The sequence below is a fragment of the Dermacentor variabilis genome, chromosome 4, assembly GCF_050947875.1.
Source record: "Dermacentor variabilis isolate Ectoservices chromosome 4, ASM5094787v1, whole genome shotgun sequence".
Taxonomy (NCBI): domain Eukaryota; kingdom Metazoa; phylum Arthropoda; class Arachnida; order Ixodida; family Ixodidae; genus Dermacentor; species Dermacentor variabilis.
In genome coordinates this window covers 76,829,135-76,846,013 of record NC_134571.1, presented here as the reverse complement: position 1 = coordinate 76,846,013, position 16,879 = coordinate 76,829,135, and the positions used below count along the sequence as shown (strand labels likewise).

The 16,879-nt window shown below is 46.4% G+C and overlaps 1 protein-coding gene across 2 annotated transcripts in view; it reads right to left on the bottom strand.

Moving 5' to 3' along the window:
- LOC142579398 (cell adhesion molecule Dscam1-like) overlaps nt 1-16,879 on the bottom strand; it is a 377,301-nt gene that overhangs the window by 82,752 nt on the left and 277,670 nt on the right. For both annotated transcript variants that reach the window (XM_075689534.1, XM_075689535.1), the window contains exons 7-8: nt 9,412-9,593; nt 8,364-8,589 (exon numbers count right to left, since the gene is read on the bottom strand). In XM_075689534.1, the coding sequence (XP_075545649.1) occupies nt 8,364-8,589; nt 9,412-9,593 (408 nt within the window). The remainder of the gene's footprint in view (nt 1-8,363; nt 8,590-9,411; nt 9,594-16,879) is intronic.

The window sequence follows — 16,879 nt, the reverse complement described above, 5'->3', positions numbered from 1 at the left end:
TGCGCTAGAACTTTGGATTTAATTCGTGCTTGAAGCAATAAGCTTTTATTAACGCATACATACATACATACATACATACATACATACATACATACATACATACGTACATACGTACATACGTACATACATACATACATACATACATACATACATACATACATACATACATACATACATACATACGTACATACATACATACATACATACATACATACATACATACATACATACATACATACATACCTACCTACCTACGTACCTACCTACCTACCTACCTACCTACCTACCTACATACATACATACATACATACATACATACATACATACATACATACATACATACATACATACATACATACATACATACGTACGTACGTACGTACGTATGGATTTGCAGCTTTGGTAGCATTTGGGTCTCGGTCCAATTAGTGTATTTCATAATGGAGCGCTATAGGAATGGTGGGTGGGGAACTAAGAATCAGAAAGTAGACCAGTCTTTCCAGGTTTCGCGAGGTATGGGGCATAGCTTTCCGCTTTCCCCATTGCTTTTTGCTCCAACCAATAGCGTCTTAATTCAAGAACAGAAAAGTGCGTTACTGCTACAAATACTAAGTATATAACTTCTTGGTTAAAATCGCAGCTTACGCTTATGATGTGACTATTTATTGTAGAGATAAAGATAGTCTTGCTATATTCCTAGGCATGTCTGCAGAATGCGCAAGGGTTTCAAGTTCTAAACTTAATCAAGATAGATGAAAGTCAGTTTGTTTGTACTCTTCGATATTAGAAAGGCTACATGGCGTCGCACTTGTAAATTATGTATGCATATTGAGGCAGGGCCCAACGCTAAAAGAGTGTCGGTTGAAAGTTCCTGGACAGAACTGCAGTCTTTCATGGAAGAGGCCACAAAAGTTCTTGAGATCAGTTTTCAACATGGTGCACGAAAGTACCAATATCCTGACCGGCCGGCTGTGGTTCATAGCGAACTCGCCAGTGAAACCATATCAGATAGCAAGGCACGACATGGTTGATTTCAAGAACGTATAACATAGTCGTGGATCATTTGGAGGGAGAAGCTTTTTCCTGGGGGAGGAAGACTTACCGAAAAAGGGGTAGTGCCCATTAGCTGAAATAGCACATGACAAAGAGTGATTAACGTGCACCGTGGTTGAAAGGCTGTATAGAGATCTTGATGCGTACATTGCATGTGCCCTATGTGTGTAATAGGGCCACCGAACCTGCTATAGATTTTGAGCATGTGCTCACCGCAAGGAACCTGTCGTGGTGCCTTTGTCATTCCATCGATATCATTCCTTCATCTTCATTCCATAGTCATACAGTCGTCGTATGACGCCGACGACTGTATCCCACCTTGCTATAGCGAGTGCAAGGTGGGATGATATCGGAGTATGTGGCATATAGCCGAAGCAAAGAAAATCCAAACATTACCACTGCACGTGACAAATAAACGTGACTTCAGGAATATGGTCTCTTGCTACGTACATTGTTGGATTGTTATCAGCATTACCGTCCACAGCCATCGAGAGAGGAGTTATGCCGTATTTTTTTTTAATGCGGGCTTCTATAGGAGGGTGATGATATGCTCCATCACGTGCCTATGGGCGAGCTATAAAAAAAGCTTGTGATCCTTAATAGGAGCTTGAAACCTCGAATTCTTTAGAGTCCCCATTCGAGATACGGAGTGGGCACATATCGAGATGAACTGCGTATAGAAGGATCCCAGACTCCAGTAGAACGTGGAACCACAAGCTCTCGAAGCTCGCACGGAAATAGGATGGTAGCTACTAGAAAGAATGAATGCTGTTGTCAGGCACCGTTTCAACTATCGGGCGCAGATTTTCATTTTTTTGCCCGTGTGCAGTTATCCTTGCTGCTCGATAATAGCAGCTGCGCTTCTGTGGTGAAATTGGAAAGCAAAAGGGAAGACTAGAAGCTGCCCGGAAGAAAACAACGAATGCTGGTGAAAGTAATCGAGGCCAGTGACACCAGGATGCAGATATCGAGCATAGGTTCGCGCAAAAGAAAGTTGTGTGGTCGACCAAAAACAAAATATATTAATTACGAAGGGCAGTAGATGCTACCCTTCTTATTGCCTACGCGGTGTGTAGACATTGTAAGGACTGAGAGATGAACTTCCGCAAATAAATTCTGAATACGCAAGAAGGATATTTGAACTGGGACAGAAAACTGACCATCAGCTTTTGTAGCTTCATGTTTAAAGTAAAAGCAACTATGTCGCTTATTTATCGATTTAGCTGGACGTATTGTAAACCTTTACCTTTCATAATCTAAGCGACTAATATGTATAAGAGGGAACACGGAAAATGTTTTTTACAAACGATTACTCAAGACGGGTCGGTGTGTATTTGATCTGTATATGTAAGACTTTGTGCCTTGTGGAACACATCCATGTTAGGCATCACGCGGCTACATCCTCATTAATCCAAATTTAGGTGTTTCTTCTCATACTTATCATGGGTGTACTTCAGCGTGAACTATAAGATGAGACGCAGTGCGTCATTCAACTTCTCACGCAGAGAAGCCGCGTGACATAGTCACACTACAACGCATCGAATGAGAGTTACCAAATTTTAAAATGATAGCCATACATATTAGACTAGTTCATGCCCTGAAGCGCACTCGCATCGGCTAAACAAAATAAAGGAAATGTTTTCATTTGCGAAAATCTTTGTGTGCGCGTAGGGTAGTGAGACCCAAAGGCAAAAGAAAAATGTCCTGCTCAATAATAATAAAAAAAACATATGCGGTCGTTTCTTGCAAAATAGCCCGCTCAATATTTACATTTGACAATCGCTAGCCCCCTTTGCTTCCAGACTCTGATTGCGTGGCCTTTCTCTGCAAGAGATGTCAGCACGCTCCAGCCAAAACCAGCTTCGAAAATCTTCCCCAACTAAACTTCTCTTCTTGCGGTTACCTCCGGTAGGCTGCAATAAGATGAACACTAGTATTGGTCGCCTACTACGGCTCACTATTACATATGAGCAGCTGCACTACTTAAGCTTTTTATAAACAATAATTCGTTACAAAACAGCATGTAAGTTGTCAAAAAGATAGAAATGCTCCACGGCTCACGCATTTCTGGTATTTGAGGCGCACACACGACGGCATTAAATATATTAGCGCTTTAGGGATTGGGTGCCGGCAGAGCTCAGGGGACTTCAAGCATGGGAAATAAACATAAACACTTTCTAATTTCTCGCGGCACTCGAGCTACCTATGCTCGAAAAAAAGTGAGATTTCAGGAGAACACGGCTTCTCTAGAGGCGCGACCCGAACCTGTTTGCTCCCAATTTCTGCCAGGTCACTCAGCGCCGCGCTCCAATGGTCGCCAGCTGGAAGGGAGACCCCGTAGAAAACAAACGAATTAAAAAAATAAAATAACGGGAGATCAAAGTGGTGAGTGGGCGGAGAGGGGACAGGAGCTCATTTAGCCCTCAGAAGGGCGTCCGGCCAGAACGCTCTTGCACGTTTCACGCAGATCGGAAGCAATAAGGAGACGCGCACGCCCACTGGACGGTTTCGTTCTACGCCCTCGAAGCCATATACGTACGCGACCCTCCCCCCCTCCCCCCGCCGCCAGCGCAACCGCGCGCGCATAAAGTTCTCGCTACGGTGCCGCGAGTGCGTGCTCATAAGTTTTCCATCGATCGTATTGGCGGTAGCGCGCCTCTTATGAGGTCGCGTTTGAAAGGCGACGCCGCCGCCTCTTTCCTGAGCTGCTATGGCAGCGTCAATACGAGTGGCATGGGCGCCATACCGCGTGGAATCCAATCCCCCCATCCCCTCCTACTCCACCCCCCTCTGCCCCTCCTAGCCCACAGACTCCCACAACCCTTTCACCTTGCCTACTCTTCCATCTCCTCTCCTTACTCCGACTCCCACACTCCTTCACACGTCTGACCCCTCACCCTCCTTTGCGATTCTGCTGACACAAACACTCACGCTCGCCTATTTCTTCATCACTCGCCAACAAGCGCTACGTGGCACACACGCGCATACAGACACATACGTGCGCGAGCACTCGCGCACGCAGTCTTCGCGGACGGGCTCGCATCGCCTGACGAAATTGTACGCGGCAGCAGCGACTTGGCGCTCTCTCTCTCTCTCTCTCTCTTTTAGCCTTTCGTGACCCGTCGAGCGAGCATCGATGGCGACGTCTGTCCTTGGCATCAATCGCCGGCCCGCGACCGCTTTCATCAAAAGTTTGGCGCGGCGAAAGGCTTCCTATCCAGTACTCCCCATCTCCCGTCCGCTTTCTCCCCACCTTCTGGTGTTCACGGCTGCTGCGGCGAACATATGAGGAACGGTGAAGACCGCCCTCGCATCGACGAATATTGGCTTCAAAAAAAGCATTTCAATAATAACTTTTCTTTGAAATGAAAACTGCATAGTTGTGTAAAACGTTGTGAAAAAGAATAAAAAGTATATTAATTCAGAGGGAATGCAATAATACATTCGAACTTTTTTTTGTGCGTAGGCATCCACGAAAAAAAGCAATTTGGCAATATTCTCTCCGAAGCTACTTGCTTCTTGAAGCTAAATTAATGGCGCTCATTCTTAGAATTCATTGAAAAAAAGGATATAGGCGCCCATATCTTCTGGTCAAGGTTCTAGATGAAAAAACGTAATCCGGTTGATCCTAAGAATATCTTGAACCACAAAAGAAGTTGAAGCCGTGTGTTATACAGCACCGTGAGTATTGTACGCACATGTGAAGCTCATATTTAGAGGTAAATAAAGCCGCGGAGGTTTCTAATAGTCCTCAGGTATGTGAGTGCGTCAAAAAGCGTGCTGGATCCCAAATGCATAGATTTCAACACCAAATATTCATGGACAAATGTTTGTGTTGTATAACATTTGCTTCATGAAGCACCGCGCGTCTCTGATGGCTCCGCTGAGCATGAATTCGAGAACGTGCGTGCGAGCTGAAAAAAACTAACATATGGAGTGTATCTTCGACCTCTTCGCACCATCGCTGCAACCGTTTAACGCTCCATGGATGGACGGGTGGATGGAAAAACTTTATTGTAGTCCATTAGGTCGCGCTAGTTTCCTAGCCCGAAGTGGGTCGCTCCCACGTTTGGACCAAAAGGCCTTTCGGCAACTTTGCGGGCCCATTGGGCTGCCCATAGCTGTTTTTCGAATGTGAGACTGCGTAGAGCTGCGTCCCACCTCTCTTCAGTGTTGTCCTTGTCGCTGCGTAACGCGGAGCAACGCCAGAGCATATGACTAAGATCTATGGTGTCGTTACATTTATCGCATGCTCTAGGTGTAGAGAACTCTGGATAGATCTTGTTGATTAGAAGCGGGTTCGGATAGGTTCTTGTTTACAAGAGCCTTAGCGTAATGGCCTTCATGAGCTGTATTTACTTTACTGTGCGGAGGGGGAAAGACCCTGCGTCCTGGGTAAAAGTGCTTGGTTGTACGTTGTAAAACCAAGCTCATTGTGCGTGAGGAGGTGGTCCCTGCGATCTGGCACCTCAGAATCTTCTTGCCTTGTGGCTGCATGGTTGGCAAGTCCTCATGCAGCATTGTGGGCAGATTCGTTGAGGTTTGCGGGAGCACCGGTGACTTCTCCCATATGAGCAGGGAACAAGATGATCGCGTGGGGTTTGACGACCTTTCCGTCAAGAATTGCCAGGACCTGTCTCGATATGACTCCTTTGGTAAATTTTCGGGCGACTGCCCTAGAATCGCTGCGGATCCTGGATCTCTTTGGGTGTAAAAGTACTAATGCGATGGCTACCTGTTCTGCAATATCTGGTTGTGTCGTGTACGTGGAAGCCGAGTTGACGACTTCACATGTGCCGTTCAGAAGGACCGCTGTGAAGGCTCGTCTATTTGACATGAAAAGTGCGTCGACTAACGAGCATTCTTAAGCCTTATATTTAGCTTTCTCTAGGACGGCTTTGGCTCTGGCTTGCCTTCCGCCCACATTATGAATGGGGTGAACATTCCTTGGAACAGGCATGACTGGGATATTCTTCCGCAGGTATTTGGGAATTTCGTTATGGTTATTATGTAGTGCTGTAATTGGTATACCAATCCGTTTGAGGATGTGTCTTCCTGATCACCTGACGGAAAGTCTAATGAACTGGGCTCTTTCTTGTGCCTCGGCTATTTCCTCCAGTGTATTGTACAGCCTTAGTTGCATGAGTCTTTCAGTTTCCATGGACATAGGTAGCCCACGAGCTACCTTGATTACCTTCCTTAAATATGCATTGAGTTTGTCTCTTTCGGATCTCTGCCACTCGTTGATGGATGCAACGTTGGCGAAGTGACATAGCACAAAGGCGTGAGCTAGTCTAATGACTGTCTTCCCCAAGCCCATGTAGGCGGTTAGTTACTCTTTTGATGAGCTTGATTGCGTTGTCCACTTTTTTATCGATAGGTAGAATCGTTTCGTTATTGTACCCGTTGGCTTCTATCACCAAGCCCAGGACCCGGATAGGGTCCATCCTTAGGATGTCGCTTGCGCTCCTGGTATAGAGCGTTATGTCATTCTCCCCAGGAGGAAGCCACCCCTTGTTTTGCGGCCTCGTCTCTTAGGTTGGTGTAGTAAAAGCTCCGATTTCTTGGGTGAGCATTGGAGTACCATTAGCATGAGGTACTCTTAAATGACGTTTACGTCATCTTATAATCTTTGTTATAGTTCTCCGTCGCTGCCTCCAGTACACCATATCGTGACGTGATCCGCGTAAATGGTGTATTCTATGTCTTCGGTGTCTTCGAATCTTCTGGCGAGACCTGTCATGGAGATATTGAAAATAGTGGACGAGATTACCACTCTTTGGGGCATGCCTCGGTTACCTAGCTTCATTGTATGTGATGTTAGGTTCCCAGCCTTAAGTGCAGCCATCCTTCCACTGAGAAAGGCTTCGACATATTGATGAAAGTGACTGCCCAGACCGAGGTTCGAAATGGTTTTGAGTATAAACGTATGTAGGTTATTATCAAAGGCTTTCTCCATGTCTAGTCTTAGTATTGCTCTCGTGTTTCTAGTCTTGTGGCTGTATATTTGATTCTTGAGTAGTAGCACGGCATCTTGTGTAGATAGACCAGGTCTGAAGCCGATCATCGTGTGAGAGTAAACCTCGTGCTCTTCCAGGTACCGACATAATCGATTCAGTGTCGCATGTGCGGCAACCTTGCCCACGCACGATGTAAGTGAGATCGGTCATAGATTCTCGAGGCCTGAGGGCCTGCACGGTTTTCGGATTGAAATGGCGTGGGCCGTCTTCCATTCGCCAGGAACGTCACCGCTCTTCCAGATTTCACTAAGTAGTTGTGTAAAGTACTCTATGGAGTCGTCATCCAAATTGCGAAGCATCTTGTTTGTAATACTGTCGGGACCAGGGGCAGATCTTCGGTTGAGGTCGTGTAAAACGGCCCTGACCTGTCCTGCTGTGAACTCTGCATGTAAAGTTGGGTTGCATAGAGATCACATTTTTATCCCTACAAATATAGTCTGTAGCGACAGATGTATACAAGCGTATATGCCACACGATGCTTATTGTTCTCATTGTAGCAGCGTGTTTGTGCTGTTTGAAACGGACGCGGAAACACTGGGCGGCGCCATGCCAGAAATGCATCGACAAGCAATTTCACGTTATAGTCACTTTAGCGAGAACGGTCCAGTGGTGAGAAAGCACACCAGCACCTCCGTGCTAGCTAAGCGAGTGGGAAGTGGATTGTTGTCTCATGGTGTCTTGCAGATACCGAACGCGTTCAAATTTTGCCTGTGGATCAACCACCAATTGAAAACCACATATAAATTTAATAGTACCATGAGCCTATGTTTATTATTATAGTATGTCCGCCTCATAAGGACAAGCCTCTGCCAAGGACCTCTAGTTACCCGTAATCTGCGGCAGCTGATTTCACTTTTATGCTACAAAATTTCAAATCTCGTCACTTCACCTAATCTTCAGCCAGTCAGGGTTGTGATTTTGGCTGGTTTGTGTGTCACCACAAATAGTTTCAGTGTGTGTGTCAAGTTGTTCCTCTGCATCCACGTATTAGTCGCACTATACTAGAAGCCTTCATAATCTGCATTCTTCCTTGAAACCGTTTCTTTCCCCTTGGCAACCATGGTGTTATTCTAATAAACTACCTAGGCATCCCATGACCTGCTCAACACATTCCCTTAGTTCTCGATACCCAGGTATCACGGTACCAATGAAAACTTGGCTCGCATAATGATAGATCAGTTTATAGCTCTCTTCTCGCGATTTTAATGCGTTACGTTGCTGCGTCGAGCCAGTCGGCTAAGCCTCCCCTCTCCCACCCGTTCTCTCCCCCGTGGCTCATCGCTGGCTCACCTTTGTACCAGAGGATCTGGCTGAGCGGGTAACCAGCGGCTGGGCAGTGGACCATCAATGTGCGGCCGGCCAGCACAGAAACGTTGCGCATGGCTCGCACCAGAGGTGGCCCTCGCACGTTCAGCCTCGCACCATGCGACACCGTTTCGGCGTCGTTGCTTGCGTGGCATTGGTAGCGGCCGCCGTCTTCTGTTGTCGCCGCCGTCAGGTTCACGAAGCTATTCACCTGTAAACGCGGGCAGCAGTACAGAATGTAGAGCGATACAAATATGAATATACATATATACATATATATTAGAAAGCAAGGACTACTTACGGGATGGTTTGAGTTACGGCATGAGAAGAATGAAAAAATAACACTGCACGCGGAACATTGCCAACGGCAACGAGGGGAAGACTCGATGTCACAGTCATCACGACCCTTGTGTGGTATAGAAGTGCAGTGAAAGCTACGGGTCGCGTACGTCAATCATACAGAGAGAATGAGAAAAAGGGCTCCTTCAAAGTCCGCTTTCGATAGAACACCGCACGACACCAGCTGAATGGGAGCCTCGAGGAAATATTGGTTGGGCACAATGGGCGCACCTTCACTCCCTCTATAGAGCCCACGGCGTGTTTTGTTACTCTTTAGCTGACAAGATCCCTAACCTTCGCCTCACTGCACAGATTTGGTGAGACGAAGGAAAGGTTTATTCGGGCTATGCCCAACATCGCTTTTAATGTTCTGAAGGTCTGTAACACACACACACACACACACACACACACACACACACACACACACACACACACACACACACAAAAACACACACACACACACATACACACACACACACACACACACACACACACACACACACACACACACACACACACACACACACACACACACACACACACACACACACACACACACACACACACACACACACACACACACACACACACACACACACACACACGCACGCACGCACACGCACACACACACTCTCATCTCTGCTCTTCTTATATATATATTTTTTATTTTCTCGTGACGTGCGTCCGGACGCACCTGGCCATCGTTGGTTACGAAGTCCCCTATCCGCAGCCGCATGGTCTCTGCCACGGCTTCCCCATCCAGTGTCCACGTGATCTGTGGGAGCGGCGCACCAGTAGCAGTGCACTTCAGTGACACTGGGACTCCAGGGTCCACTGTTTGCTCGGCGAACCGATGGGTCAGCACTGGGGGATCATCTGCGAATCGCAGTAAGGCGGGCTCGCTATATAACAATGGAAAGAAATAAGAACGCTCCAAAAACATCAAGGAGTTTCCGGAAGCGCTGTTAATTTTTTTATTTATTTTCGATTTTTTACAGCTAACCTGCTCAGACTACAAGGATCAACTCAGGAATATGTTCGCGTGCATACAAACTTGTCGGCAAAAGAGTGTTCGCTGAGGACAAATGCAATAAGACTTGTAACAGTATGAAACATAACAGTGATACAGAAGAGACTGTGTAAAAGAAGAAGGCGAAATTATCAGGAACCGGTTTATTGCACGAGTGACAGTAAATTATCTGACTTTTGTTTGCAAATAACACAAACCTGGCATGTTTGAAGCAATTGCCGTGATATAAGTAAACGTGTGATCCTCAACAAATTGGATTTGATTTTATTTGAAATGCACATAATCGAAATTGAGCTTCGCAGATATTGAGTGCATACTTTGAAAAGAAGAAAAAGCGTCTGTAGCAGTTAAAAGATGATTTTGCGTAATTATGGGATTCACAACAAAGCGCTACATATTTGCTAATTGGAAGGCTGCTCATAAATCAAGGACACACTAAAGCAATAGTCATATTCAAAAATTACTGCAGAAAATCCACTGGAGTTGTCTAAGTATGCAGAAGAATTGTGAAACTTGCTCATCTTTACGCAGATAAGTGTCATTATCAATGTTATCAAACTTGATGAGACCAGTATAAATACTTATCAACCTTATGTTGCCAACCTTATCGCACTAGATCCCATCTTTAGCAAACGTCATCGGTTGTTACCAATCTTATAGGGCTCGATCCGACCCTTACCAACCCTTATCAGCCTTAATAAACCTTATCGCGATCTACATGATCTTTATCAAGCTTTATCTGCCCTTATTTACATTAACAGACATGGTCTGACTCTATAAACTATTATCGGTCCTTATCAACCTTATTCGATTTGATCCGACACTTGCCAACCCTTATCGGTCCTTATCAGTCTTATAAGAATTGCTCCAATCATTTTAAGCCATTATCGTTCTTCAGAACATATCCGTCCGTGTCGAACCATTATCAACAGTGATGAGATACATATAACCCCTCATTACTACTTAACATCCTTATCAGTTCATTGACTGCTTATCTGCAAGTGTTGCGCGAAGCGAAGCGCGTGTGCCTTCAGTCATCGGTAACATCTCGGTCTATAAAGGAATGCCCCGACGGAAGGCGCTTCCCGCGACCACCAAAACGCATCGAGGATGAGGCGCGTCTGGCCTTAAATTTTGGCAAAGTCGAAATTTTTCTGATGTCTACAATGCTCCATGTTGGCTTTACATGTGGCCCTAAAGATGGATTTTATTCCACCATCACCAAATCTTTCAACAAATTCTTCACAGAAACTCTTCTCATTTGACATTTGTTTTGTACCGCCGGTACGACACATTCATATGGTACAGATATATTCACATTCTGCCAGCGTGGATGCTTAGGCCAGATGAGTTGAGGAGAGACAAGAGCCCAGCATATCTGTGAATGTTTTCTTTCAAATACAAATATGTTGAAGAACAAAAGCCACAAATACCTGTGCCAGACTGGTTGACTCATGTATAACGGCTTTTCAATATGAAATTTGTTGAGAATTACGTTCTCCATGACAGAACGCTTTTAACATCTTACTACTTTTATGTATTTCTGTTCTGTGATCCCTGTAATTGGTAATAACGAAAAGAAAGAGACAAGAGCCCAGAGGGTAAGACACTCGGCTTCTGAGCGTGGGGTAGTAAGTTGGAAACTGACCACCGCCAAAGTTTTTCCTTTCGAATTTATTTTGTTTTACACATTAATTTCTTTATAGCGATTCGTCCTACGTGACAGACTGACGGAAGGTCAGGGTTTCTCGTTGGGTGGGCGTAGAAATCCTTACACACTTAAAAGTAAAGTTGACTTGCAGGGATGCGTTTCCTTATATACTGTTATTACCAAGCCTCGCTTCCCTTTTACGAATAAAAGAAAATAACGTGATGATTGCGTGAACAATGTGCCTGATTTAGTAGTTATCTCCTCCGCAAATTCGTTAACGGAGTTTACACCTGAACTCTAAGGTAGTATGTATGCTTCCCTGTTGTATAGCGGCATTTATATCTTTATGTAACACGAAAGCCTACAAATGGGGCCCGGAAGAATTCAGAAGTAAGATGCAGTTTTCCACACAACCTACCACCGGTCACGCAAAATAACACATTTAAAAAAAAATCCATCGCAACAATTTAAAAGCTAGCCAAAGTCATACCAGTGCTATTTCCTAACTTTGGCGCCAAAATTTTAGCGACCAGGACCAATGCTTGCTCGCTGGGAACGAAGTTTCACCAAAGTTTTGCTTGGCCTACAGGGAACGCAGGGTCTGAAATAAAAGTTAGTTGCTGTACGACGCTTAGCCGACACGAAGATATTTCTCCAATATGTCTGGCCTTCCCCGCCTATCCATTTGATTCGGAAGATTGCAATATAAAACAGTATTAAACCGAAAGGAAAAAAGAAAAAGTGTGGCTGGCTGCGAACGCGGTTGTTGAAAAGCGATTTGCCGCGTGAGGGACGCCGGAATGATATCGCAATTGCCGAAGTAGTATTTCTCGGGAACAAAGATTTCGCTGAGGATCAATATTTTCTCACTGCTCTTTGAGCTTTTACAGTTGTCGTACAGAGTACAGGAGAGTGTGCGTCCGTGCGTTTCGGTGGGGAAGAGGGGATAGGCGGGAGATATGTTGAGGCCACAGCGAAATTTCGTGAACGAAGAAACTGAAGACGTAGCAAAACCTTCGTTTTGGATCAGAGCTCGCCTGGAAAGAATCGTAAAAAATAAGCACGTGGCACAGATATACCGACGCGAAGACTGGTAGACGAGAAAAACAGGCAGAAATCAGGAAAGAAGAGAGGGATGAAGAGAGCTCACCACACAGTTAGGGGGAGGAACGCGAAGATCCAAGGAAAGGAGAGAAAAAATAAATATGAAAGAAGTAAAATATCACAGTTTCCAGAAGTCGAACAATGGCGTACGGCGTCAATCGGAGGAACCGAGACCTAATTTCGTTTCAGCCGTGAAAATCACGGTGATTGGCACGAAAGCACGAAGAAAGTCTCGTCTGAAACGACTGTGGTGCGCCGCCTCCTTTGCTGCTACTCTACGGGGCTGCCCGGCATTCGTCCTCGATCGCAGCTAAAGAAAAAAAAAAGAAAGAAGAAAGAAAGAAAAGAGAAACTTCTCTCTCTCCCTTCTACAACCACTGCGCGTCGCCGTCTTCACCGGCACACTTTCCGCTTCTTTACCCTCATTTTTTTTTTGTAACCGCTTATTTTGGTTGTCTTCTTGCCTCTAGTTCTCGCTCCAGCACCACCGAACAGACAGGTGAAAGAAGCGGAGGAGCCAAGGGTGCCCTCCGCTGCAGCCATGTAATGACAGGAGCTATAGTTACCAGATTGTACTTGCATTCGCAACTTTTCTTTCTCTTCGTATGCGTCTTTCGAACACCTGAAAAGCGCGCCAGGGGGTGCTATAGATAAAAGCCAGCGCAGCAGAGAACTGCCGCTCCGCGAGCAAGAACTGCCGTTTCAGCGCTAGCTCGGCCGGCAGAAGCAGTAGCAGCAGCGGAAAGCCAACAGGGCCAGGGCGCATGACGAGCATCCTTCCCCTCAACTTCTGAGCAATCTAACGTTTTCCCTCCTTTCTCACCTGCGGATCTACAAAATAAGTGCAACGAAAATAGAGGAAACGCAACGAGGAGCGCCTTTGCTCCGCTCTTGTTACCAGTAGAAATCTGTCTCAGCGCTTCCGTGTAATTTTTTTTTTCTTTCGCAGCTTTCCGATTCGCTCCTTCAGCCCTCTCGAGGAGAATAAATCAAAGCCGACGTGCTCGGCGTCTTTGATCTGCGGAAGAGAAAGGCGATCGGGTTCGAAAAGATGAGTGAGGGAAACAATGTATCGATTCGGATGCCATTATTACCAATATATATATATATATATATATATATATATATATATATATATATATATATATATATATATATATATACTGTTATGCCCCCCCCCCCCCATCTCGATATATCTATTCTACGACCCCTGCTCATTTCGCGCCTTGACTTTTCGGCTGTCTTCTTCTTGAGGCCTTTGCCACCGCCCCCATCCGTGGTGGTGGCTCTCGTTTTTTCATTGTCGCCATCGAATCGTCTACAAGCCTTCTCCTACCCTCCCCCTTTTACCTCACGGAGTTCACAAACACACACGCCTGAACACAGAAACATCAATCGGCGGACATTGTTTGTCTTTGATCCCTGGGCACGTCTTCCGAGGTACGTGTCACGGGAGAACTAAAAAGAAAAGAATGTTGCCGCTTCTTCCGTCTCATTCATTAAAGAACGCAGGAACGAGTGTCAGACTCCTTCTCTCTTATCCTTTTTCTTTTGAGCTACCAGAAACTTGACTGCGATGCCCTTTCGACGCAGAACATCTTTTTGGCACCAGGTACAAGACTTCCCTTTAAATTCCATGCATGCAGGTATAATTCTCTTCTTCCAATGCACGCTGTAGCAAAGACTTACACGCACACGAAAGATGGCAGCACGTATACAAAAAACGAAATATGATGGTTTATCTTTCTTCGGAGTCTCCCCCCGGATCTTCAGTCCTGGTTCCATATTTATGGCGTTGGGGCATGTGTAGTGCGCTGATGTTTGCACTCTCCGCTGCTTTTTAGGGGTCCTTTTTGAAGCTCGGGCCCTCGGGAGCCTTCAGCTCGGTGAGTTGAATTATGGAAGGCATGTGCGGGCTGTAATCACAGCCTAACAGGTAATGACGTGGCTTCTGTAATTCAATGGAAGCACATTTGGCCAAAGAGCTGCGCATAAAGAATGTGCCCTGAAACACACACGTGAAGCAATACGTGCTCTGCGTCGTTCCGAGCTTCCGCTCTAAGTGCAGGATGTCTCTTTTCGCGTTTTTATGGTTTCGGAGCCCTCATGAAATAGGAAAATGTCATAAAACATCCGGCCAGAGCATAATATACTCCTTGCCTTTACAAAGCGACAGAGCTGTGCTTTTGCGGCTCCTTTACGGAAACTGAAAAAAAATCCGGCAGAATCCATCTAAGGTGGTTGTCTACTTATGCTAAAGCATTGGCACGATACGCACAAACACTTGAGCTTGGTTTCGAGTTTGTAGCGGCAAGCTCTGCTCCCAATGCCTCCTTCTTGATTTCTCTAAACTTGCAGGATTGCAAGATAAGAAATGTCACTGTTAATGTCCCCCGTCGACCCCCCGTGGTTGCTTAGTGGCTATGGTGTTGCGCTGCTAAGCACGAGGTCGCGGGATCGAATCCCGGCTGCGTAGGCCGCATTTCGATGGGGGGTTAAATGCAAAAAACGTCCGTGCACCATGCATTGGGCGCACGTTAAAGAACCCCAGCTGGTCAAAATTAATCCGTAGCCCACCACTTCAGCGTGCCTCATAATCAGATAACATATTTTGGCATGCAAAACACCAGAATTCAATGCCCCCCGTCATTATCACGGGCGTGGCCTTTTCCTTTGTGTTGTCGTAGTATGAACGCATAGCATTGCTGCGTAGGGCTATTGGATTGCCGAGATTACCACATAACAAAAATGGATATCACAATTCTGTATATTTCATTCATCACAAATGGCAATAAGAGACTCACACACCAACCGTCCGAGCAGTTAGAGGTCGGTGGAAGTCAGGGAAGCGGGGCGTCATGCGGTGCGTCATGTGTAACGCCGCCAATCCCCGCCAAATGACTTCTGGCCAGGCTATCGAACTGGACCCTAAGCCTAACGGAAAATCGTACCCGAAACGGAATACCAGCCGGAACTTAGCCCGAACCTGAACCGCTATTCTTAGAATGTGTCTGCACCGAAGCCGAACCCGAAGAAAAAGAAGAAGAAGAAACTTAAGAATAATCCGGCAGGTCTTGCTGTGTTGGCCTCAGGTGACGGCTCGAAGTCCTTGGACTCGAGCGGCATCTTCGGCTAGCCAGACGGCCCAGAGCTGGTCTGCCAGCTCTGAACTTTTGATAGCCGCCTCCCAGTGGCGGCGACGCCTACGGAGAAGGTCCCCGGCGACTCCCGCATCCGGGGCGGCGTCGGGAAGAAGCGAGCTCGAGCCTTCTCCTGCTCTGGCAACGGCCGCAATTATGGACGCGTCGCGAACGGAGCTGGTTTGATTACCGTTGTTACCGGCACATTCCCAGAGCATGTGTCGCAGCGTTGCTCTCTGTCCGCATGTTTTACACGCGTCTGTTGGATATAAACGCGCATAGCAGTGGTGTAAGATAGCGGGGCTAGGGTAGGTGTGTGTCTGGAGCAAGCGTAAAGTTACGGCCTCGTTCCTGTTCAATTTATCGTGCGGTTGCGGGAATGTGCGTCTTTCGAGTCTGTAGTGTTGGGTGAGGTCTCTGAACGTGGTTAGGCGATCGCCCCACGCCCAGTGTGTTTCTTGTTGCTGTGTTTCTGTTGCAATGTCCCGATCCGGCAGATCCGATGCCCCGCTCTCGGGGGCGGAGGCGGCCACATAATCAGCGGCGGCTCGGCGTGTGAGACCTCGAGCCGTGGCGTGGGCCGCCTCGTTGCCCGCGAGAATTATAATAATAATGGTTATCGGTTCGACAAGAAATGGTTCAAGCATATATAGGGCGCCAACAGGGGCTAAACACATAAGCGATTCCTCGAAATAGTTTACAGTCGGTGTAACCCACAGGAACAACGTCACGATTTATGAGTTGCATCACGGGCAAGAATGGGGACAGACGATATAGGCATGTGCTGTTGGCTATACGGCCACCTCGGCAGAGCCACTTTCGCTTCTGAATTCGTCCGTGCCAGTTGGTTTCTTACGCCGAAGCGTTGTTTCAGGGATATCGCAGAATCACCATTTCTGTTGAAGCGATAACTTTGGCCATTGGGCCAGCTCGCTACTATTATAGATAAACACTAAAATGCACACGCCAGGACACGCTGTGTGCAAGAAAAAACGGTGTCATCGAAAAAATAAGATGGGAAAGCATCCTGTCAGCACTGCTTATTTTAAGAATATTATACGACAAACCAGTTCTGCGGAATCACGCAAAATAGAGAAATCCGCCCACTTTTTTTTTCTCACTCTTTGAGAAAGCCGCATGGGTTTTCTTCGGAGCTTCGTGCTACATTCAGATGGGTAACAATATTTTCTTTCGTAAGAATAACATAGAACAATACTGCGGTCGCTAATGAATGCCG